This window comes from Rhea pennata, chromosome 13 (genome assembly GCF_028389875.1).
Source record: "Rhea pennata isolate bPtePen1 chromosome 13, bPtePen1.pri, whole genome shotgun sequence".
Taxonomy (NCBI): Eukaryota; Metazoa; Chordata; class Aves; order Rheiformes; family Rheidae; genus Rhea; species Rhea pennata.
Genome location: NC_084675.1, coordinates 4269841 through 4292393, shown reverse-complemented (window position 1 = coordinate 4292393; position 22553 = coordinate 4269841). Strand labels below are relative to the sequence as shown.

The 22553-nt window shown below is 52.1% G+C and overlaps 3 protein-coding genes and 1 long non-coding RNA gene across 11 annotated transcripts in view; 1 reads left to right on the top strand and 3 right to left on the bottom strand.

Annotated features, from left to right (window-relative positions):
- NECAB2 (N-terminal EF-hand calcium binding protein 2) overlaps window positions 1-501 on the top strand; it is a 50776-nt gene extending 50275 nt beyond the window's left edge. The window contains exon 12 of the mRNA XM_062586847.1: window positions 46-501. Coding sequence (XP_062442831.1) covers window positions 46-74 — 29 coding nt within the window. The 3' untranslated portion in view covers window positions 75-501. The remainder of the gene's footprint in view (window positions 1-45) is intronic.
- Window positions 417-14366, bottom strand: SLC38A8 (solute carrier family 38 member 8). Of its 8 annotated transcripts, none has more exons than XR_009959796.1 (13): window positions 13576-13617; window positions 10659-11086; window positions 8645-8843; window positions 7766-7922; window positions 6932-7036; window positions 6148-6205; window positions 5564-5678; window positions 4811-4958; window positions 4459-4658; window positions 3371-3422; window positions 2207-2516; window positions 1676-1825; window positions 613-698 (listed from the first exon to the last, which is right to left on the bottom strand). XR_009959796.1 is itself a non-coding variant. In XM_062586414.1 (11 exons), exons 2-11 carry the CDS (start codon window positions 10740-10742, stop codon window positions 596-598), a joined length of 1221 nt encoding a protein of 406 aa, XP_062442398.1. In that variant the 5' UTR covers window positions 10743-10989; window positions 14112-14366; the 3' UTR covers window positions 417-595. The 8 variants fall into 8 exon arrangements, 5 of the variants coding, with proteins under 5 accessions (XP_062442398.1, XP_062442396.1, XP_062442397.1 ...); XR_009959795.1 differs by having other exon boundaries at window positions 664-698; window positions 1461-1825; XR_009959794.1 differs by lacking the exon at window positions 613-698 and having other exon boundaries at window positions 764-1825.
- A 155-nt stretch (window positions 14367-14521) lies between these two features.
- Window positions 14522-15705, bottom strand: LOC134146181 (uncharacterized). The gene is made up of 3 exons (XR_009959797.1): window positions 15678-15705; window positions 14693-14797; window positions 14522-14608 (listed from the first exon to the last, which is right to left on the bottom strand). It is a non-coding gene; the product is annotated as an uncharacterized LOC134146181 (long non-coding RNA).
- A 561-nt stretch (window positions 15706-16266) lies between these two features.
- The window catches only part of MBTPS1 (membrane bound transcription factor peptidase, site 1), a 28683-nt gene continuing 22396 nt past the window's right edge, over window positions 16267-22553 (bottom strand). Inside the window, exons 19-23 of the mRNA XM_062586244.1 lie at window positions 22134-22274; window positions 19607-19738; window positions 18942-19068; window positions 18126-18256; window positions 16267-17081 (exon numbers count right to left, since the gene is read on the bottom strand). Of these exons, the coding sequence (XP_062442228.1) occupies window positions 16885-17081; window positions 18126-18256; window positions 18942-19068; window positions 19607-19738; window positions 22134-22274 (728 nt within the window). The 3' untranslated portion in view covers window positions 16267-16884. The remainder of the gene's footprint in view (window positions 17082-18125; window positions 18257-18941; window positions 19069-19606; window positions 19739-22133; window positions 22275-22553) is intronic.

Below are 22553 nucleotides of genomic sequence, written 5' to 3'. Positions count from 1 at the left end.
GCGTCCCGGGGCGGCGCGAGCGCTGCTCTCCGCTTGCCTCCGCAGCCGCCTGGTGCGCTCTGAGCCGGGAGTGAGCTCGCCGCGGGGGAGGCGGCGGCGGCGGCGGCCCCGGCGCTTCGGGGCCCGCGCTCCTTCCCGCCCGCCGCCGAGGACGGGTCGCCCGCCTTCTGCGATGGCCGTGCTGGGATCGTGGTGCCGGGGGCGCCCCGCGGTGAGCGCCGGAGGCGTAAGCGGGGGCCCTTTGGCACGAAGGAAGCCTCCGTCTCGCTGCCGAACGGGGCGCGAAGCGGGGGAGCGGCGCGTATGGGGGTGAAGCCTAGCCGCCTCGTGTGCGCCGCCGCTGCCGCTCTGCGCCTCTCGCTCCCGGTCGCGCGCGCGCACGCGGCACGGCGCGTTCGCGAGGCGAGTCCGTCCGGAGGCTTTCTGAATATCACCACGTCACGTATTTATTAGCAGCTGTACAGTAGAGCAACGGAGACGCTGAATAAAGATGCGATGGGACCCACCGTGTCGCGGCCCGTGCGGGGAAACGGGGCCGGGGGCGACGCTGCGCGCGGGAAGCCGCGGGGCCGGGCCCCCTCCGCGCCGCGGCAGCCTACGCGCGGCGCAGCAGCTCCATGGCGGCGCCGGCCGTGCTCTGCCCGCAGACGAAGGCGCCGCACAGCACCGAGAGGACGCCCCAGGCGACGAGCGCAGCCCTGTGGGGAGAGCGACCGGCCGCCGTGACCCCGAGGGGCGCGGGGAAGGCCCGGGGGGGGCACACAGCCCGGGAAGGGGCCCACGGGGCAGCTGCCGCCCACTGGAGACACGGCGGAGCTGTGCCGGTGGGCCCAAGCACCCCCCCCCAGGACCTCGACCCGCCACCGGTGAGGGGCTGCCCTATGGCGCTCGCTCCAGGTCCTCTGCTACGCTGCCCCGAGCCCGCACCGCACCCTTCCCCAGCCACAGCACCTCACCCCACGACACGGTTGGCCCTGCGCTCTCCTCTCCCGTCCTTACCTCTGCCACAGCCCCGTGGACAAGACAAACCAGGGCACGTCCCCTACCTGCACCGGGCGCTCCCTTAGTCCAGAGCAGGGCCTGGCCGTTGGCCCGGGCGCGCTTCGCCTGCGTGCCGCCGGCCGCCCCCTCTCCGGAGCATTTGCCCTGCCTCCCTGGTGGCTGCGCCGGGCTGCTCCGGCACAGGGACGCTGCCCTCGGCCCTGTCAGTCACCTCTGCCACGGGCACATTTGCCACGGGCGTTCCTAGAGCTCGCTCCCAGAGGGATGCCGCTTGCAGCAGGCTGCTGCCGACGCTCCCGACCATCTGCCCCTGCAGCCCTGTCCCATCCGTATCGCCTGCCTCAACCGCACCGCAGAGCTGCTCAACAACCTTGCAGCGATCGGCAAGACATTTCCTCTGCTCATCCCTCACCTGCCATTCCCACTCGCACCTCGAGAGGTTGCCTTGGTGCTCCTACCTCAGCGAGGGCCTCCCCTTCCAGCCAGCCGGGTGTCCTGCCGTCCCTTCCTCCTGCCTGCAGGTTGCTATGTGCTGCTCCCCCCCCTTGCCAGGGCTGCTCTTCCCTGGGTCACCATCTCTCTTGGCATCCTTGGCCCTGCCAGGCCTCGTCCAGCAAGATCTCCTCTACTGCCACAGTCTGGAACAAGCCCATGGACCTTCTCCCCAAGTCACCTCTTGCTGCTCCCTTCCCTTGCGTTGAGGCCTTCAGCACGGACACTTCCTGGCGCTACTGCCTGGCCCACTGCAATCCTGTCCCTCGCTGCTCCGGCCTTTCTTGATGGCGGTGCCTTGGCATGGGGCCTCGCCTGCTCAGCCCATGGTCTGCAACCAAAAACTGGCAGGGTCAGCACCGCCCTGCTCTGCTGCTCTTCCTACATGCAGCAGAGCACACCAATCCCCCATGAAACTGCCCACTCTGGTCACGACTCCTCCAGCTGTGGTCAAGGGACACTGGTTACCTCCCTGCTATGACATGCCCCTCACCAGCCTCCTGCCTCAGCCTCAATGCTCCCCGTGGGCCCACTGCCCTCCTTGGATGGCTCGCCCCTCCACATGGATGGGGAAGCCCATCCCTGTCCCCATGCTTGGGGGAACGGGAGAGCTTTAAGTAGCTTGTCCTCAGTCAACTGTCACCCCTCTGCCTGGACACCACAAATGAGGCCCCCTCCGCCCCCCGCAAGCTCCCCAGGATATTGTGCTCACCCTTGACCCACGCTGCTCCTCCACTGAAGGGGTTATAGGCATCCACAGGGACAAGTTGCAAAGAGTGGCAGTCCAAGAGGCGGCTGAGCCTTCGCAAACTCTCCCAAAGCCCCGATGGTTGGCAGGGGTGAGTGAGGACGTTCCCAAGGTGCTCAGTCTGCCTGGCAGATAGGCACCTCCAGCCCTTGTCCCACGTGGAGGAAGGTCTCCTGTCACCCATTGCTTCTGCTAGAAATGCCTCCGTTCCTTGGTCAACTGCCCCGCACCTTTTAGCCGTCCACATCTTTGCTGGTGCTGAGAACGCTGCCATCTCCTTGCCACAAGTGACACGGTTTCCCTATTGATGGTCCTCATCTTCCCTGGCCCCAGCAGGGCCGTCGGTCATCCCTGCTCCTGCACGACGTGGGGCCTGGGCTCTCTTACTGGCAAGGCCCGTTTCAGGGTCACATCAAGCCTCTGATCCCTTGCCTGGGGACAGGAACAGGGTGCCCCATACGGGCCCTGGCAGCTCGTGACATCTCCACATGCTGCCTGCTTCCCAGGAGCCACCGCCTGCCTTGCTGTGCCGATGGCATGGGGCTCCAGTGGAGCAGCCCTGCACCGAGCTCTCAGGCACAAACACAGCCAAAGACACGCCAAAACACCTCAGCTCCACAACACACTGACCCTGTGGTGAGCCCATGCTGGGCCACAGCAACTCCAGAAAGGGACGTCCGCTGTCCCAGGAACGGCAATCTGGACACAGTGCCCTGGCGTGCCAGACGGGGCCTTCCTCTGGCCTGGTGCTGAGTCTCCTCCAACCCCTGCCTTGGCTCCTTCTGGGGTGCCACGGCCTCCTACCATCTCCAAATCACAAGGCCATTCCCCCACATGCACAGGGCTCTCAGCGTTCCCTTACAGCCCCCCGTCCCCACCATGGCCCCGGCCCTCAAGTGCATCCCTCTGCACTCGCCCTTGTGGCAATACCCACTGCAGTCCCTGTGACCCCCCAACGGGCACCACCACCTTTGCAGAGAACAGAGGAAAGTGCCCCAAAGCCACCACCTTGTGCAGCTCCTGCCATGCTCATGTGACAAAGGCCACAAGAGCCATCCTTGCGGGGACCTGCTGGGGTACGTTGCGTCCTGCCCTTGCCCACCGCTGCACCTGTATGCAGACACTTACCTCTTCCTTGGCCCGACGGCTTCAGTTCCCATCATGCACACCAAGCACAGCCCTGCCACCCAACGCAAAGACACATAGGTGATCTGCCACAGCCACCGCTTACCCGGAGGCTCACTCCATATCCCGTACCAAGCACGCGCATGAACCCCAAATGTGTGCCCAAAAAGGGGTGCGTGCAACAGTCCTGCACTGCTCCCATGTCCTTGCCTTGGTGCTGTCTTGCTGAGCCTTAGGCACATCCCCTCGTCCCCGTGTTGGCTCACCTGAGCACCAGAGTCCCTACAGCTGCTGGGGAGGGATGGCACCAGCTGCAGGAACAGGCCCTGCCACCCCCGGGGCCCGGCCCCCGGAGGCTGCCTGAGGAAAGCCCCGTGACACTGATCATCAAGTGCATGCTGGGGCACCCAAATGGGCTGATCAGCAGGCTGCACCCCCAGCATTGCGACTGCAAGAACCCCAGTCTGCAGCACCAATGCACTTGGCCCAGGCTCTGGCTGCACTGTGCCCTGGGACGACCTGTAGACACCACATGGATTTGGGATCACTCCCTCCATGCAGAGACTGGCACGCTGGGTCCCAATCACAGCCGGCACAGGCGGACGATCTGGCCAGATGTGCAGTCCTTCTGACATGGCCAGGCCACTCTCGGCAGCCCACTGCCTCTCCCAGCCCTTACAGACATGTTTCTCTTCCCGTGGCCAACCCAATGCCAACACCCTACATCCGCTCAGGCAGGCTGAGAGCCCCTTGCCTTGTCCTGGCCTGCACAGAGCCGTCTGCTGCTTTCGGTGTCTGCTCTTAGGTGCAAACTGCATGGGCCCAGCTCTCAAGGATGGGAGTGGGGCATGGACAAGGGATTAGAGGGATTTGCGGGGCCACCCAGGACCTTCACTCCCATGACTACCTTTGGCGTAGTCTGCTGTGCAGGGCCATTCCAGACATACCCAACCCTGCACCACATGCATGTGTCTGGTCACATTCCCACCCAAAACCCTGCTCTGCAGGGCTGGAGGGCAGCCTCGGGCCATGCTGGGTCTCGGTGCTGGCCCTTTCCCCCACAACACGCTTCCCTCACTATTTGCACTTGCCTGGGAAGATGAAGATGAAGAACGCACTGATGCCCCCGATGAGCCCGATGACCTTGCCGATATCTGGGACGAACAAAGCGATGGCAAGCGTTGCCGCGATCCACGAGACAGTCAGTGCCACCCGGGTCTGCCACTCGTGTGTCTCAGCCACCGACACAGTCCCACGCTTGGGGTTCACCCACACATCCCGGACAACAGACCTACGGAGGGCAAGCAGGGCTGGTCTCACAGTTGCCCGCTCAGCCGTTGGGCTCTGGCTCCACACTGGCAGCTGCAGGCTCCTGGTACAGCCTTGCACTTGGGAGGGAGATGCCAGGCTTGCCCGCGCGTGCCTGCCACTGTGCCATCTCACCTGCCCAGAAGCACGACGATGGGGTAGATGGTCACGATGGAGATGCCAAAGAGCAGGCGGGCAACGATGACAACTGCATCGTTCCCTGGGTAGGACATGAGGATGTCAGCTGCCACGTCCTCGCCAAAGGTCAGGTAACCATACAGCCCTGCCAACAGGAAGGTGAGGGATCAGTATGCTCCCTGGCCACCTTCTGGCCAGTGGCACAGAGAAAGGGATGGCTGTGAGTGGGACCACAGCCAGTAAGAAAACCATAGGGGCATCCTACAGAGGTCTCACATTTCACCACCGCTTAGGACAAACGCCTCCTCTCCAGCAGCCTTGTCCTTCAGACATTTTGTCATTTTTTTCAGAAGAAACTCTTACCACTGAAAAGGAGGGAAAAAACCCTGCCAACGTACACAAAAACTCTATGCTCTGTCCACTATCACCTTTGCAGCGGGCAGCATCGAGCACTTTCCCAAGAACAGGTCACCTGCACTCTGGCTTTTCTCACCCCAAAGAAAACTCCTCCTCAAGGCCACCTTTGTGGCACTCATGATCGCAGCTCTGGCTATGTCTCACCCTCTCTCACAGGCCATACTGGTGCCTGTGATGACAGTATGGAGCCTACACCCCACTCCCCATGGTGCTGGTAGAAGTTGAAATCCACAGGATTAAGGATGGTGACTGGGATGGAGGAGCCCAAAGGGTAAGGGATGAAAGAGTTGAGGGCTTTGCCAGCCACGAAGGAATAAAATATGCTGTGGTTACCTGTGAGGGAGTAAATGAGCAGGCAGATGAGCATGGAGAGCACAGAGACAGCGACCCAGTGGGAGAAGTTCCGGTTGCGCATGCTGCTGTAGATGGCCACGCAGGCCTCGTGGCACTGCAAGGCACAGGGGACAGCTGTCCTGTGGAGCACCAGGAGGACAGACAGGCCTTGGCCACCTGCCTCTGCCTCCTGCTCCCTGTGTGCCGTCATGGAGAGAGGCCTGTTGTTGTGCACCCTATGCTGTCTGCTGAGACCCTCCTGTCATCCTCATGGGGGTCAGGGGCTTGCAGTGGTGTGGGGTGGAGAAGATTGCTATCTGAGACAGTGTTCACCATCTCCATCCCCCTAAAATCCAGAAGAAAAGGCTATTTCCCCATACCTCTGACCCTACTGTGCCTTCACTCACTTCAACCAGACCTAGCCTAAACATCTACCAGTTTGCCATCATCTCCCAGGAGGAGGCATTCTCTCCCCTGTCGGGAGCCCCAGTGTCTCTCTGGCCCTGTAGGAACCTGCCTTGGGCCCCAGCAGCTACCACTGCCTGCCCCATGGCCCAAGACAGTCAGCGCACACGCAACATTACCTGAAAACCGAAGCAGATGGTGGGGATGACGCTGAACATGGAGGCCCAGGAGGAAGCCCTGTGACACAGAGGAAGGAAGAGCAAAGGAGGACAGAAGGTCCCTTGAAGCAAAGGGGACTTTGCAAGGATCCAGCGTGAAACCTAGCACTGGCGTGGGAACCTTTCAGGGGAAGGCAAAAAGGGGCAAAAGCCCCTGTGAGGGCAGGCTGGGGGCTGCAAGCCACTCCCTTCTGTGGAGTCAGCGGTCAATGTGCTGCAGGGGCCCCTCCTCGTCTCATCCCCACCACCTCACGCTGCCCCACCTACCACTGCAACACCTTTGGCCCTGCCCCAGCTGCCAGCGCACTCTGGGACAGCTGCTTGTGCGGTGGCAGGGGTTCAAGCACTGAACTGCCATGCTTCAGAAAAGAGGGCTCTATTACTGTCCAGGCCTCCTGCGCCAGGCCCCCACGTGTGGTTCATGGCTATAGACATGGCTCCTGCATGCCGAGAGGATGCTCTCCATCCTCACGCAACCTCATTTGCCACCTGCAGGAGGCAGGCCACCTCAGGCCCAGGCAACCAGGCCGGATCTGTGAGTTTGGAGATGTGCTTTTGGTTGGGCACGTTCTCCCTCTCTTCTCAGGGCACAGGGAAGTGGCAGGGTGATCCTGAGGCCCGTCTGCATCCCTGGAGAATCCGAAGGTGCCACGACCACCTCTGCCCAGTACAACATGCACGTGATTCCCACAAGGGGATGGTGCGGAAGGGACATTGGCTGCCTCATGGTCATGCTGACCCTTACCTGGAGGGATGGGAGGGTTCACGTAAGCCGACGCTCTCTGCTTGCAGGTGGTACTTTATGATGATAACCAGGGTGAGGTAGCAGGCGGCCAATGTGCCCAGGATGCTGCCGGGAGGAGAGACCACATGCATGAGGCTCTGCACCTCCAATGTCTTGGGGAGCATTTGTGGTCCTGTGGGGGGAACAAACTCCCCCAGCCCCAGTGGGGACACCAGCACTCAGCACGAGATGGGCTGCACTGACTGCTGACAGCCTCAGGCTCCTATTCAGGCCACAGAGGAACCTTTTGCCTCTTGCTGAGGCTTGGGGTCATACCGCCTCTCATTCTGCCAGGTGCTTCATTCTGCCACCTTCTGCAAAACCGTGCCCTAAGCGTTGAGTGTCTGGATAGAGCACACTATACTGACAGCACCTGCCAGACACTCCAGAGGGGCTGCAGCTGCAACCCTACAGCAAGAAGAGATGAAAAGAAAATGGACAGAAGAAAAACGCCTGCAGCAATTGGACTGCCCTGTCACTGCGGTGCTGGAGGCTGATGCTTGCCAGAAAAACAGGTCCTGCCAACAGTGGCAATAACGTGTGTATGAAGTCCCCACACCATACACGCACCTGGCTTCCCTCCCACTTTGGCAGAGTGTGAACACATGCCCAGCTGCTGGGTGGCTCTGCCAGCAGCACCTCGCCCTGCTCTCTGCAGGGCTTCCCCCAGCCCTCTTTCAGGTGCTGCACCGATTCCCTGCACACCTGGTTCTGCCAGCAGCCTGGAGTGGGGGCTCCAGGCTCAGCAGAGCAGCTCAGCCCCTGGCTGCTGCGATGCTTCCCGTGCCCTGGTACCTGGAGTACTTCTGGAAGCCGATCTCCTTGGGGACGGAGAGAGGGAAAATCACCAGGACACAGAGAGCCGAGAGGGTGAAGCGCTGGTCCGTGTACCAGTGCTGCAGCAACGGTCCCTCCTCGCTCAGTGTGCCGTTGGGGTAGAAGGAGTCGCACACTGTCCGGAGAAAGGAGCAAGTAATCAAAGGCAGGAAGCTCTTGGGCACTGACAGCAGATCCCACGTTGCCACGTCCACTGGGCCGAGGGCATCGTGCTCTCGGCCTCTGAGGCGATGGCCTGGGACTGTGGGAGTCCCATGCACAGCGCGACGTCCCTGCAGCCTGTCGCCGCACTTCTCCATGCTCCCCAGCTGCTGCAGTGGTGGTCCCTGACACCACTGACAGAGACTCCCCCAGTATGGCTGGAGCACAGTTTTGATGAGACACGTGCACAGCAAAGGGAAAGCCCTTCTCAAAGCATGACCATCACGTCTTTGCCTTTGGGCAAGCCTGTGCTAGTGCAGGATGCCATAGCATCGTGGGAGCCGCAGGACAGACTCATGGAAGTGGCTATCCTTGGCCACCCCAGCCAAAAAGGGCTTCCTGAGTTTTTGGACCAGGAAGACAAAATTCAGCCAGAAGGGGCTCTTGATCACACTGGAACTTCCCAGCTACAGAAAAACCCAGGGCCTTCCCCTTGCCAGCCCTGTGCAGTCACGAGGACTGACCGTCCACATTATAAAGGAGGGTGTCAAAGCTGCCATTTCCCCCCCCCCCTTGCCCCCAGGAGCCACCATCCCCTCAGCTCATTTCCAAGAACGCCCAACATGTCCCTGAGCATCGGCCTGCCAGAGGAGTCAGGAGCACCAGTGGGACACTGGCAGCGCTGTGGGGACTCACATTTCTCCAGCTGGTCACCCACAACCCTGAGGAAGGCCACAGAGATCATGAAGAGGTTGAGGATGAAGCAGACCTCACAGAGCTTCCCCACCGCCGTGCCGCAGACCTCCCGGATGACACCCTGGTATGTGGACTGCATGCTGAGGGATGAAGCATAGCCCAGCACTGCCAGCCCGCTGACGAGGAAGACTAATGAGCCCTGCAGAGAAAGGAGAGGGGAAAAAAGCATCAAACAGTGAGGACCCAAAGCACCTACGCTGCCAAAAATGCTAGCACATCTTGCTTTCAGTGGACCAAGTTCTGCAGGTACTGTCAGCAAGAGGGGCTTCACAGAGCTGGCCTGCTGGCCCCTTGGGACACGTCCTGCCCCTTCCCAAGCAGAGACATGAGGAAAGATGAGGTGCCTTCACATACCAATCCTCCTCTGCCTCCAGCCTCTGGTGCATCTGTGCCTCTGGCTGGGTAGAAACCTGGCACAAAACTAATGGCTGTAGCACCAGTACTCTGCTGAGCTTCTGTGTCTCTGAGTGGTCATGCACCTACAAGACTTCCTCAAGTAAAATGTGTCAGGAAAAGGAGAAAAAACCCAGCTTGTTCTATCTGATAATTTGGGTACAAGTTTAGGGAGAAGACTAGCATGCAATACAGGACATGAGAGACCAGCAACCAAAAATGCTTTCCTGTTGGGCTCGATGAAGAAAATATTCTGGTGCCCTTGTCCTAAACACAAGCCCTCCCTCTCCTTCCTCCCTCTTCTTCCTTCCAGCCTGCCTGTTACATTCAGCCTGAGGTTGTGAAATCCCTCAGCTCCCTTTTGGGAGAATTCTCTCATCACCGTGAGAAAAGGAACTGTGGAGCTCGGCGCTGCATGAGGCTCGCTCCCCTCTGCCCAGCGCTGCAGAACACATCCCACCTCCCCGAGCACTAGCCCCTTCCTGCGGGCCCGCTCCTCTCCTTTCCTCGGCTGCACATCCCGCACCGCTCTACAGCCCAAACGCGCCACGCTCACGCCCGCAGCGAAGGCAAGCTGCACACTGCCACTCTCGCCGCAACACATCAGCCCCCGGGACTTTTTCCCTTGGGAAGGGGAAACGCAGACCTGCTCTTTCAGAGCCAGGTCAGCCGGGCAGGCTCCCTCCCTCTGCCGGCAGCGCCTCGGGGACGGACACCCTCCTCTCCCCGAGCCTTACCAGCTCCACAAGAACCGCGGGCAGGATCCCGCCAGCTCTGTTGAACGCCCAGGGGAAATTCAGCAGCCCTGCTCCAAGGGCTGATTTCAGCATAATGAAGACGGCTCCGGCAGAGGAGAGGTTGGGGCTGCTCGCCGTCGCCGCAGGCTTGTCTAACAGGTGCACGCTCTCCCCTGCCACCTTCTCCATCACCGACCAGCAAGGCAGGGGGGTCCTCAGCTGGGTATGCACCCCTCGCCCACAGCCCCGTGCCGTGTGTCCAGCACCCCTGCCCTCTGCAGGACCGTGGGATGAGGAGCGTGGCAGAGGGGACTCGCACTGCTCACCCGCCCTGCCTCCAGGACCTCCCCGGGGGACGGGGATGGGACTGGACTGGACACGGGGAGGGGACGGGACACGGGGAGGGGAGCGCACTCCTCTCCGCCAATCCTCGCACAGGAGGACAGGAGCTGCTGAGCCCGGGTGTGTTGCTTTCCCAGCCACAGCTCTGCTAACTTGGGCCCAGCATTTACCAGCCACCACAGTTAAAGCAAGATGTGACACGAGGGTCACAGATGCACCAGGTTTTGGAACAGAGCAAGAGAAAAGCACTGGCCATGGGGAAACCCCACTGCTCTGGCCGGGGTGCTCTGCCCTGAGCTTGCAGCACGCTCTGAGCTCGCCGATGCGCAGTGCGTGCAGCAGAGGAAAGCTCCTATCAGCACAACCTGGGCCTTGGCTGGACTCTGATCCAGAGGGCAGGGAAGGGGGATCCCTGCGATGCTGATGATCCCGCAGCAGCCCCCGGTCTCCAGGGACAGCACAGAGGGGGTGCACCCAGGTACCTCATTCAAGTGCACTCTCCCTGCTTGGGACGGGCAGGCCACATCCAGCTTTTCTGTAGGTAGCAAGGTGCAGGCTGATTTCATATCCACACTTCCTACGGAGAACACGCAGGTTCTTCTAGAAAAGTCGCCCCAAAGGCAGTCTTCCAGTGGGCTGTGCAGTAACTGGCAATGCTGTCTTCTTTGGGGCTTGCAGCTTGACAGTACGGTTTTCCTGCCAAGGCAATCTGCAGATACTGAGGCGCAGTCTCTGTTCGGTGGATGCAATTAGGCCACGTACGACCAGGAACATGCTGCCTGGAGCCTCCTCTGTACAGAGCAGGTGGTTACGCTGCAAGCAAGTGCTTAGTTACAAACTTCACTTGTCCCATCTCAGTGTTGCTCTTCTGTGACACAAACAGCTTTTCTGGATAGCAGAACTAAAGCTCCTGCTGAAATAAGAACTTGTTAAAGCCAATACAAGGACAGTTGACTTGCAGCAGCAGCTCTCAAAGTCAAAAGGCCTCGTTCTTGCATGCAATCACATACAAATTCAATGTATTTTTCCAAGAATGGAAGTCTCTAATTCCCTCCCACACTCCAAACTCAGTTGGGGCTTAGGAAAACCAATAGCCCCAGGGAGGGCAATGCTCCTCGAGGAGACAGCATACTAGCTCACAAGTGCTGAGATGGGAGAGCAGGCACCTGAGGAAGAGAAGAAAGTAAATCTTTATGCACAGCAGCTCTCAGCTTGGGCTCAGGCCAGGTTCAGCAGGTGGAGGGCTCCCGCTTCCTATCTGGACTCAGGCTGAAGCTGGGTTTGCTCCATTCATGATTTTCTCACTGTGGGGCTTTTCGGAGCAGTTCTTAGCAGGAAGGAAAGCTGCTAAGCAGCTGCACAGAGCTCTCCTTTAGACTGTTTGGCTAGTGAACACCCCACCTGCACGCATTCCTTCATATGGTACAGCATGGACTCCTTCAGCATCTCCGTGACTGCAGCACACAGCAAGAGGCTCCAAGACCACGGAAGGGCTCCTTGGGAGCTCCATAGGAGATCTTGGTAAGGAGCTGCCCCAACCCACGAGCCACTGGCACTGCTGAGCCTGGTCGCTGGTGGCTCTGGTACCCAGCACACATTAGTTGCACCACCTGAACTCTTCCCTGGTGCCCAAAGAGTGTCCTCCTCCTCCTCCTTCACATGGAGGGATGAAAAGAGGGTGTAGGAATGTAGGAACAGGGTGATGAAGGCAGCCTGCGCTCATGCCATCCTCCTTGCTTTGGGAACCCCAAACCTCTAGCCTGTAAAGCCACAACACTGGATCCATGTGCGTGGCCAAACCCTGAACCTCATGCCTCTGTCCGTAAGCTCAGGCCTGGCACAGATCATAATTGGTGCTGTGGACCGAGTAAGCAGATGGTTTAGTTCAGGAATGAGACATCCTCTCTCCACTCATTACCTTCCTCAGCCTGTCCTGTTCCTCAGCATCATGTTGACTAGTCCCTGCATGTGGACATAGAAAAACCTCTGTACCAAAGACAGAGTAAGATTCTGTACATGGCCAGGGTCGCAATGGGCTTAGAAACAAAGGAGCATGGCTACTAAATGGCCTTGCGTTACAAATTTGAGCCTTATCTCAGGGCACAAGTCTGCCCCAGGACCTGCACCTGCAGAGGACAAGGGACCCCGTGCCGGCCACCTCTCTTCCCTAGCGCTCCTCTGCGGGGGGAGTCGCAGCAGCTTTGCGTGGCTCCCTAGGTGTGAAAACGCTCTCTGTAGGACGAGTACATGTTGCCATTACTGTGCTAACTGAACAGACCCCTGACACTGGCTGACAGTCCCTAATACATTTTTGATTTCCCAAATATGTGCCCTTCTGATCTCAGTAAGAAGGATAAAGAGACTTTAATCAGCTGCTAGGTGGAATTATGGCTAATTGTGCCTGCCACCTCAATTAAATCTTTGCAGCCTATGGTGTTTATAACCATTTAAAGGGTCCTTTTAGACCTTCATTAGCTGCACACCAAAGACTTCAGAAATAATTGGCTTCTATGATTTAGAAATTGGCCACTGGGCTGTAAAATACCAGCCACTGGGAAAGTCTCTTAACTCGGACTGGTGCTTTGATACAATTTGACTCTGGTTTCAAAGTTACAGAGGGGCTTGTAATCTCTCATTAGCAATGCTATGAGAGGATAGAGCTTCCTCATTAGCACCGACCGGAGCAAAGGCACGAAGGCTTTCAAGACTCCCTTTGACGAGGGCGCCACAAATCAAAGCAACACATCAAGCTGCCAGTCCCTGCCAGGCGGGCAGAACAGCAGCCCTGCAGACCGAGGAAGGCCTTCGTCTCCAGAAGCAGCTTTCACTGCCCAGACAAGGGACTGCAGCTCACAGGGCCCACGGCCAACCTGCCAGGGTGGCCGAGCTCGCCTCCGCTTGCACTGCGCGCCCTCCTCCTTGCCAGGATGAGGTTTGGTATGTGGGACACGACAGCAGTGAGGAGTTACTGTACTCAACTCTCACTTCATCCAGGCCATTTAACTCAGGCTCTGGTGGTGAGTGACCTCTGACAAGTACCGGCCCACCTTTCTGCTCCTCAGCCTAACTAGCTGGAAAAATGGTGTAAAAGCCAGGCCTTGGTCCATGCAGGAGGTGAAGCAAATGCTGCCTTACAGTTGGGCTATAGAGTCTATAGAAGCATTAAGCAAGATTTTGTTGCCTCACAGACTGACCATGGAGAGGAACAGAGGACATGCTGCAGTGGCCCTCACTAGCCTCACACGCAAGCCAAAACCCTCCACAGTGATTTCCTACATAATCATCCCATTTTGACTCAATGACTACTGACAGTGAACAATCCATCGCAATCCTGCAGGAGCTCTTCCAACAACTGATGACTCTCCATGTTACAAACCTGTGCTTCCATTTAAGTCTTACCTCTCTGAGGATTCGCATTCCTCAGAGGAACGAGATCTATGTCAGAAGAGTCCCTTCTGCATTGTACTTGGACTGCCTGACTAGGGACCGAAAAATGACTGAGGCACCTTGTGGTCTTTAGCAATCCACACATGAATTCCTGAAATAGTGGACAAAAGAAAACAGACTTCCCACAGGGACATGCCAGGATCAAACACAAAGAACTCCAATGCTTTCCTTGGTGAGATGAGCGCACACACACAAAAATAACTCATTCATTTTCTTAGAAACAGCATCACAGCGATTGTCACTGTGCAGATTATCTGCCAAGACCCTCTACCTCAGGATATCAATTGCCCGTAACTCCAGGACAGCAAACAGAGCCCAAAGTGTAAGAGTTACTTAAAAGAAGGAAAAATTACCTATAAACCTCACATAAAATTTTCAACCTCACATCCATTACTGAAGCTACCAGTTACACTAAGAGCTTCTGTTTGCAAGGCAAAATTCTACAGCCCAGCAGGATATCTTCAAAAGAGGCTGGGTAAAAGAAGTACCTGTTCATAAATCTTTTTAGAAGTCAGTTGTGCTTTCTAGAACTCACAGTCCCACCAAATGAGCAGCCAGAGCCCACAGCCTTCAGGGCATTCCACGGACGCTCAGCTCACTTTGCCTCACTCTGTTGAAGGAAGGTTTAGAAGCAGCAGCATAACCTGGGTGGAAATGGGCTGTTCTTAAGATGGCAAGAGGATTCCTTTAAATAAGGAATCTTGCCCAGCTGAAATACAAGTCTTCCAGCAGGAAGATGAAAAGACAAGACCTCTCCCTAAAATTTTACTCGGGTGAAGCGTGGGTTTCCTAGCGAACGCGGACACTTCCCTCCCCCAAGGCGCATACCTTGTCCTCTGGTATGTCATGTCCAGCCTGTATTTTAACAAGCCCCAACTGCATCTGCTTTCACTTACCACCTTGAAGCTTGGCATCTATCTTCTGTCAAGCCAGCAGGTAAAAACAGATCACGGATCCAGCATCTGCTCCTGCCACCTGTGGGCAACTGGAAATCTCTGTCAGCATACAAAGACTTTGAGGAATTACTTCTTAGGGGGTAACTAGGGAAGAAGTTTCTTTCCGGACCCACCTGTTACCATGCCCGTCGCACTTACGCTGAGGTGTGCTCCCTCCCTTTTCCTCGCAGCCTCAGGCAGGAGTAGCTGGAGGTTAGGTCTAGCGCACCACAGGCAGCCTGCGCGCGGGCAGAAGGAAGTGCTCAGGCCCCGAGGGCTCCTCGTCCACATACAGGAAACGCAATGGCAACAGAGACAGCCAAAGGACCATGTAGTTGTTGCGCTGACACAGCCAGCAGAGGCGACGAGGCACAACGCACAGAAAGCTGCCTTCAGCTCACACGGTTTATTACGCTGTCCCATGTGGCAAGGGCTCAGTGGTAGAGAGCCCTTCTCCACAAAGGCAGGGGACAGGAGGGAAGCGCTGTACTCCACCGGCCCCGACCCATCAGTACAGCGCAAGCAGGCCAAGCTCGCAGCGCGGATGAGATGTCCGCTTCTCGTTCCACATTTCCTTGGCAGGAATGCTGGGGCACTCTATCTGGTAGCAGCTCTGTCACACCCTGTCTCCTCCGCCCCGACAGGCTTATGCTAACAGGTCCCAAAGGAAAGCTTGGTCCCAGTACTGAAACAGGATGTTGCCTTCTTCAGTGTATCTTCATTTTTGGAAGGGAAGAGGCAGGCTTGGAAAAAAAATGGATCTCTAGAGAAAATGGGTTTGCCCCCAAACCTTCTGTATTTTGCAGGATGCCTATACACCGTAAAAACTTATCCACAGCCATGTTTTTGGAAGGCGTCTTTAGGCTATACACAGGGATGTTCTTTCTTGCAGTGCCATTTACTCCTCTCCAAGGCCCACAACCACCCATGCTTGTAAACCCTCCTGCCCCCTGCACAGCAGCAGCCAGACTGCCTAATGGGGCTGTCCCCGGCACATTCTCCCTCTTGATATGTACCCAGGGCTGGGCAGGAGACAGTTGGTTGCAAGGGCCAAACAGCTGACCCAGGACTGTTCCCTGAGTGACCGGTAGAGACTGCTGCCTTCTGCTGCCTGCTTACCTGCCCAGGCACCAAATCTGCTCATCAGTCCAGAGGTGGCCACTGGGTCCCTGATCTTCCTGGAAAAAAAAATGCTTTTACTTGAAGCGGTGACAAAAACAGCTACCAGGGAAAACCTTGCACCTTCCCTAAAAAAACAGAGAAGCTGTTTCAGTGATGGTAACAATATTAATCTAACACTATGGTATGGGACAATTTGTGTCTGGTCCTAATTTTAGCCCATAATAAGTAGCAAGCTTTCCAGCAGGACAAACCAAAAAACCAAGATTTTTAGCTTTGTGACGCACTACACCGACTGTTAGGTGCTATCCATGCAATAGGTTTGTAGCTCATTCCTGAGTTGCTCTTTAGGAGTTGTCTCCTCACAAGTTTTTGTAACTTTGAAGGGTTTCAAAGCTCTATGACAAACTTTGGGGAGTGAGTACTGCTTGGAAAGCTATCCATTTAATGCTCCAAAGTCTACAGCTTGGGATGCTGCTTGTAAATATACAGGAATGAGGCTGGCAGTGGCCTTCATAAAAAGTTTCTGTACTTGACAACTTGCTCTCTAGGTCTGGCACATAAAAGAACAGCCACCTACAACACCATCTGAGCTTCATATAGGTAACATATTTATTGAAAATCGGCTTCACCAACAATGGTGAAATCATGACCAAAAATTACAAAACATCATGGTAGTTGGCTTTATAAAAATAAACTGCAGGACTATGTCTCACTGATTTGTACTAGTTTATCTTGCCCCCTCTCTCCTTTAATGATGTAAGTTATACTCTTCAGCATAATACCATTCTAGAAAATTGCATTCCGTCCAAAAAAACATGATTGCTTTTTATTAGCAGAGGTCCTTAAAGTGACTTTCCCCCCGCCCTCCCCAACAATAAATATAGAAAATAGCCTCTAAACAAATAAATTTTAGTTTGGTCAGCTTAAAAAAAAGGTCCATTTTCCCCCTCTTGGGATATGTAGTGACTAAGCAGCCTTTCAAACAGTATTCAAGTCTTTGGTGGCTTCAGCTGCTTAAAGCTGCAGTTTTATGTACAGATGATCAACTGAGGTCCTTTTTTTCTCCAGACACCAAAGACTATGAGATGATGTCAGACGTGAATTACCAGTACAATCGCCACATTCACTGCACTTTCACTGGGAGCGATCAACCGTTCCGAAAAGCAACTGGTAAAAGAAGGTCATCTTTGGCAAGCGAGAGCTTTCAAACTGAAGGTGTCTTTGGTGGATGAACCTGCTGCATAAGCTGCGGTCGTTTCACTCTCGGTTTCCGTCTCTTTGGCCTGCTCTTCGCTTTGTTGATCTGCACCACAAAGAATGCCAGGACCACCATGGCACCAAGAAAAGCAAAGACCGGAATAGTCTGACCTACATCCTGGTTGTACCGGCCGGGCATTATACCTGGAAGGCCAAAGAGGTTTGGAAAGCAATTAGCAACCGCATGAACTACGACGCCTTTGTGACATTAACACTATCTACTGAAAGGATCCAAGAGTAACTCTTGTTCTAAGACGAAACAGCTATAATCAGATTACATTTCAGACAAGAAGATTAACAACTGCAGACCAATTAGTGAAAATAAAACAGGATGCTGAATATACAGAAAAGCATAGGCATTTTCACCTTGACCTGTTTCGGAACATGAAAGCATAACCCAGATTTCTCCCACAACCACCACCTTCTGTTTTGCATTAGAAGTAAGAAGAGAGATGCAAATACTTGACTGTAGCTTTATCATCAAATAATTTCCATAAATCAAACAAATTCCAATGTCACATGAAAACTGACTTTGTGCTCGCTCCAGAGACCATGCATGCACATATTAAGACAAGTTTTTAAATCCTTCCTTTTTAAAGACACTTTTTGGTCTAGAAGCTCAGGCTAGGAAAGGAGCACATGTGAGACAACAAGCTTTCAAACTATTTCCAACTGGGCTTGCAGTGTCCAGCTCACAAAGCAGAGTACCCTACCATTAGACTGAAAGCTGCTCTAAACCAGTCGTTATTACTATACCTTCCCCAAAGCACTGTTCAGACACACTCTTCTCGTTTCTGCCTTCACACTTGTGCACTCACACAAGCAATTCTGTGTTAGCACAAGACACCTAGCCACAGCCTCCAAGGACTGGGACTACTGCTGACACCCACCAAACCAGAGTCAAAATAAACCTCAACTGGCCAAAGAGCAGCCATCAAAATCTTCTTCCCAGTACATGCTGCATGTATTTTCTTTTTAAAAAATTAGTTGTATGCAAAACTATTTCTCTAATGCTTCTGCAGTCAAGCTTTTACAAAATAACCACACTACTATTTGCACGTTTTTCACAACTGAAGTGAAACGTGGAATCTTTTCTGATGTTTAAAAAAATAAAAAAATAAATAATAATAATAATAAAAGCTATGCAAAAGCAAAGGAAAACAGTATCTTTCAGACTTTCTGATTTACCTCCAGGAATGTCCCATGCTCCACTTTCTCCAGGGGACAGTGGCCTCACTTGGGGTCGGTTCTGTCGAAAACTGGGTAGAGCAACTTTATCGAGGTCAATTGACAGTAACTTCTGATGTTTCCAAAGGTTGCTAGAAGAAATTTAAAATACAGAGATGTTTGCCCACTCACTTTGTTAATACAAAGAGTTTTATAGAAACATAAATATGGCAGCTGACACCTATAAACTGTGCACTAAACTGAACTCGAACAATAATCCAATTCATTCTTCAGCTCCTACAGCTTACAGGTCTCCAAAGTTAAATTCTGACACCACAAGAACACACTTAGATCAACTGCTATTTACTTACAAACCTATTTCTTGCAGGCAGACCACCTAAAGTTACCTAAAACTCAGCAAACTATGGCCTATATGCTGGTATGTTTGTCTCCAAGTGACCGTCAAATGATACATGCAATGGCAGGTTTGGTGAGCTGCCCAAGAAGCTGCTTTAGAAAGTTACTGTAAAGGCATGCAGTGACTAGGGATTCAAGCAAGCTCATTAACTCTAAGTTGGGATTACTCAGACAACAGTGAATTGACTTCTTAAGCTTTTTTAAAAAAAACTCTACAGTTTCATAAATTATAGTGTAACTGTCAGTTCAGGCTAAATTATTCACTGAAGGTACACTGATCATTATTTCCTGTTTGCAGTCTGTTCCTTCTCTAGGAAAGATGTTTCACTGTTCCTTTCAAAAGCAGATGAAACAACTGACTTTTCAGCTCAACTCAAAAGTGAGAATTCTTATAGAGCTATATTAAAGTTGTATAATCACCTGGGGGCAGTTTCATTCAAAGGCTGTGGTTTGGCCCAGGACAGGTGAGGACAAGCTGGAAGGGAACGGGGTTTAGGGTCTCCCAAGTGAGCCTCAAGCACTTTTGAGTATCGATGCAGATGGTTACCTGTGATTCACAGCAGAGAGACTGGGTTACTGAAAGACTGGCAGGGTAATAGTCCCAAATATTTGCATCCAGCTAAACACTGCTGCTGTAAAACCAGGAGATCTTTACAGTAATGACGTATAGCTAAATCTTGCAGTTAGACCTTAATCAAAAGGTACCTTACAAAACAGAACTGTGCACATACAGTCAGATGCAAGGTGCTGGTGATCCAAGTTTTGCTGGCCAGCACACCAGATGACATCAAACACTTTATACATGCTCCATAGCCAGTAATTAGAACGCTGCCTAGTAAAACTATGTGTATGAAAATTCCCACTCTATAAGCAAAACATTTTCTCTGATCAAACCACAATTAGGTAATTCCAAATCCCTAAAGCCTGCATGTGCTCTCTTCTAGTAAAACAATAGAACATTATAGAACCCAGACCCAGCTAACAACCTTAAAGGAATATAACTCCCATGTCTGACCTTGGTCGTCTTAAATACCACCCTGAAACTCTGTCAGTCACTGGATCTGCTCTATAAATAAGACTCTCACCTTCCATGCGCTCGGGGAGAGAGTAGCCTGCTCCCGACGGAGGTCGTTGTCTGTTTTCGGAATGGCTGAGACTCGGTGGCGTCACCCCATAAGAAGTGTACTGCAGAAGGGAATCCAGGAGCCAAAAGCAGTCTGTGGATTTTACAGCCCCAAACCCCAAAATATAATATGCATTAAGCTACAGTTTGAATGACTTATCTTTCTATTAAGTAGTCTATCAAGACATTCAGAAATACAATGAGTTTTCTGCTCTTCTTACTCAGCTTTTGAAGTTTTATGCCTGATTTCTGAAAGATACAGCTTTCTACCATGCTCCTTCATGAGTATACAAACACAAAATTAATCTGTTCAGTTTTAAAATATCTTCTTTTCTGTACCACATCAGTATTTCATACTCTTTTGGGGAATAAGAGCTACAATGACAGGGTCTCAAATATGGGAATTCCAGGTTGGGCAAGGCCAAGTCCCTGCAGAAATTAAGAGGCTTTTCAGTGTGGAAACACAGGAAGCTCAGAGCTCAGGCAATCATTTGCAAGGCAAAACAGAGAATCAACTAATATAAAAAAGGAGAAAATAAATATTTTGCACAGAAAAATACAAACAAGGTAATGTTTTCAGGCTGAGGACCACGATCCCAACAGGCGCACGATTTTGTTAAGTTATAACTCATTTGCTTTCCCAAGCTTAAAAAAAAAAAAAAAAAAAATGGGAGGGGAAGAGCTCTTGCTATTATTCTTACTAAAGGGAAAGCAGCTGTGGTACAGACCAGGTTGGGAATGTCACTATATATTTCATTGTAGTTTTCCTTTGCAATTCAATGGCTCATAAACATTCTTTTGATGCCCTCTTGAATTACTACTGCCTTAATCCAGAGCTATCTCTAAAGCATGAGACTTCTACCTAGTTACATCATGATTCTCTAAAATTTCCATCTGTGGAGGAAGGACAACAACTTACCAGCTATTTACACCATATAACAAACTATTTTTCTGAGAACTTTTTCTTCCAAAGTACAGTTGGCTAAGAATGGGAATTAATCTTCATAATCCTGGGGTCCCTTAAGCCCTCTCTCATCTTTGATTTTTAAAGAGGTCAATCCCATTTTAAGGATTTGTATTCACAAATGTTAGGAATTTACCTCAATTGAGGCCACTGGTGTCTCTGCAGGAGATACAGCTCCTGGTTCACAACTTAAAAGCTAACTTTAAAGGGTTTTTTATGAAGTCTTTCAATTTTTCTTCCTCCACAGGCTACACTGAATTTAACAGCATTAGGGTACTAAAAAGCATCACTTTCTATTACTTTTAATTAAAAGCCATATATGTCTTCTCTTACATTACATGCTTTCAAAAACCTACAGTAAGCATAGAAAGCCTCAATGTGTCAGTGTTAGGGTAAGTGATAGCAAGCTGCCCAAAGACACAGAAAGAGAAACCAGAAAACATGCAAAGAAGTTTACGAAGGAGAGAAATGAGCTAATGATGGAGAGTTCCCTTAGGCAGTAAGTTCCTTTAAACTTAGATAAATTTAGGCAAGGAATGAATTACATAACACATAAACATCAATGCTTAAAACACCAACAATAAAAACCTTATAAAAATAATAAATGTACTTTTAATTATAAAATGAAAATTCAAGTTGAATGTTGCATTCAGTGGAGATGCAGAAAGACCTCAGAAATGGATTATCTTCGCTCTCTCAAGCCACAGAGTTATTAGCCTACCCTTTATATGTCAAAAGGCAGGAGAAACCCAATCAACCCCTTCAGAATTTCAAAAGTCAGATCAGACACTGTACCAGAAAAAGGTTTTTATAAGAAACAACCATTGTGCATAGGAAGAGAGAATAACTTCTCTGAGAGTTAAAGAAACTGCACACACAGAATGACTCACACGCTTGCTACCTACAGTTGCAAATGAACTCTTCGAAAACCTGAACTGAAATGCCTATTTTCTGATAGATCTACATCACCTAATTTGCACAAAACTAGAACAGTATGAAAATATTAACTGAAATGTTCAGCATTACTATAAACCCTACAAGAAACTCTCTGAAAGGCACAAGGCACACTGATAAGCAAATGCAAAACAATTCATTAAACTACATGACATCCTGAATATGCAGCTAGGTAAAAAAACAGGGGGGTGAGGGGGTATCTATAATCAACTCTTCACAACTTCAAATCAAGCACATGTAATTGTTAGTGCTTCCTGGAACCAGCTCCTCATAACCCCCCAGAAGATAAACAAAACCACTCCCCAAAAACTTTGGGGCCAGAAACACAGGCAAGAGACCTAAGGGAAAAAAAATAAACAGCTTAGATATATCAAAAGGCTATTTAACAGGAGTTGTTCTTTTGTTGGCAACTATACCTTCCAGCATTTTCAGTAGTGCTCTGCAGAATTTGGATTAATCTTCAGTTAGGAATATTTAGCGATTCCCTAGAAAACAGCTATTTCTGATGGGAGCTGTAAATAACTCAGATGGCAGACGTCAGCTTAAGACAAGAATTATTCTGCTCACACACCTTTCTGTCGATGGCTGTCATCCAAGCAGTTAGAGTCGCCGTACAGAACAATTCTGCCACCACCTTCAGAAGGAACTTGGTAAAGTCCCAAAATAGGGACATTTTCAATTACAGCAGTCTCCTGTTTTAAAACTTCAAGACCTAAAGTAAAGTGAAAATAAACAGCATAATCTGCAAGGTATCAAAACCAATTGATTCGCAGGTCAACACTGTTTACATTGCAAACTTAAAAATGCACTTGTGCTGCTTTTCATTTCACACATTTATGCAAAAAGTTTTCAGAAGAAAACATGATGGTATGATAGAAATGAAACTGCTCCAAGACCTCGATGATAATGAAATTTCCTACTGATGTCAATTTTTTCCTTCTTCAGCAGAGATGGAGGAAAAGACCTCACTTATTGGCTTATGTTGAACAAT

Excerpts from the sequence above, each read along its gene's own strand:
- SLC38A8 (XM_062586416.1), bottom strand. The coding sequence starts at position 10,023 with ATGGAGAAGGTGGCAGGGGAGAGCGTGCACCTGTTAGACAAGCCTGCG. Across the intron at positions 8,844-9,834 it reads CCGCGGTTCTTGTGGAGCTG|GGCTCATTAGTCTTCCTCGT; the intron begins GTAAGGCTCGGG and ends CTTTCTCTGCAG. Across the intron at positions 6,206-6,931 it reads GAACCCTCCCATCCCTCCAG|GGCTTCCTCCTGGGCCTCCA; the intron begins GTAAGGGTCAGC and ends TCTGTGTCACAG.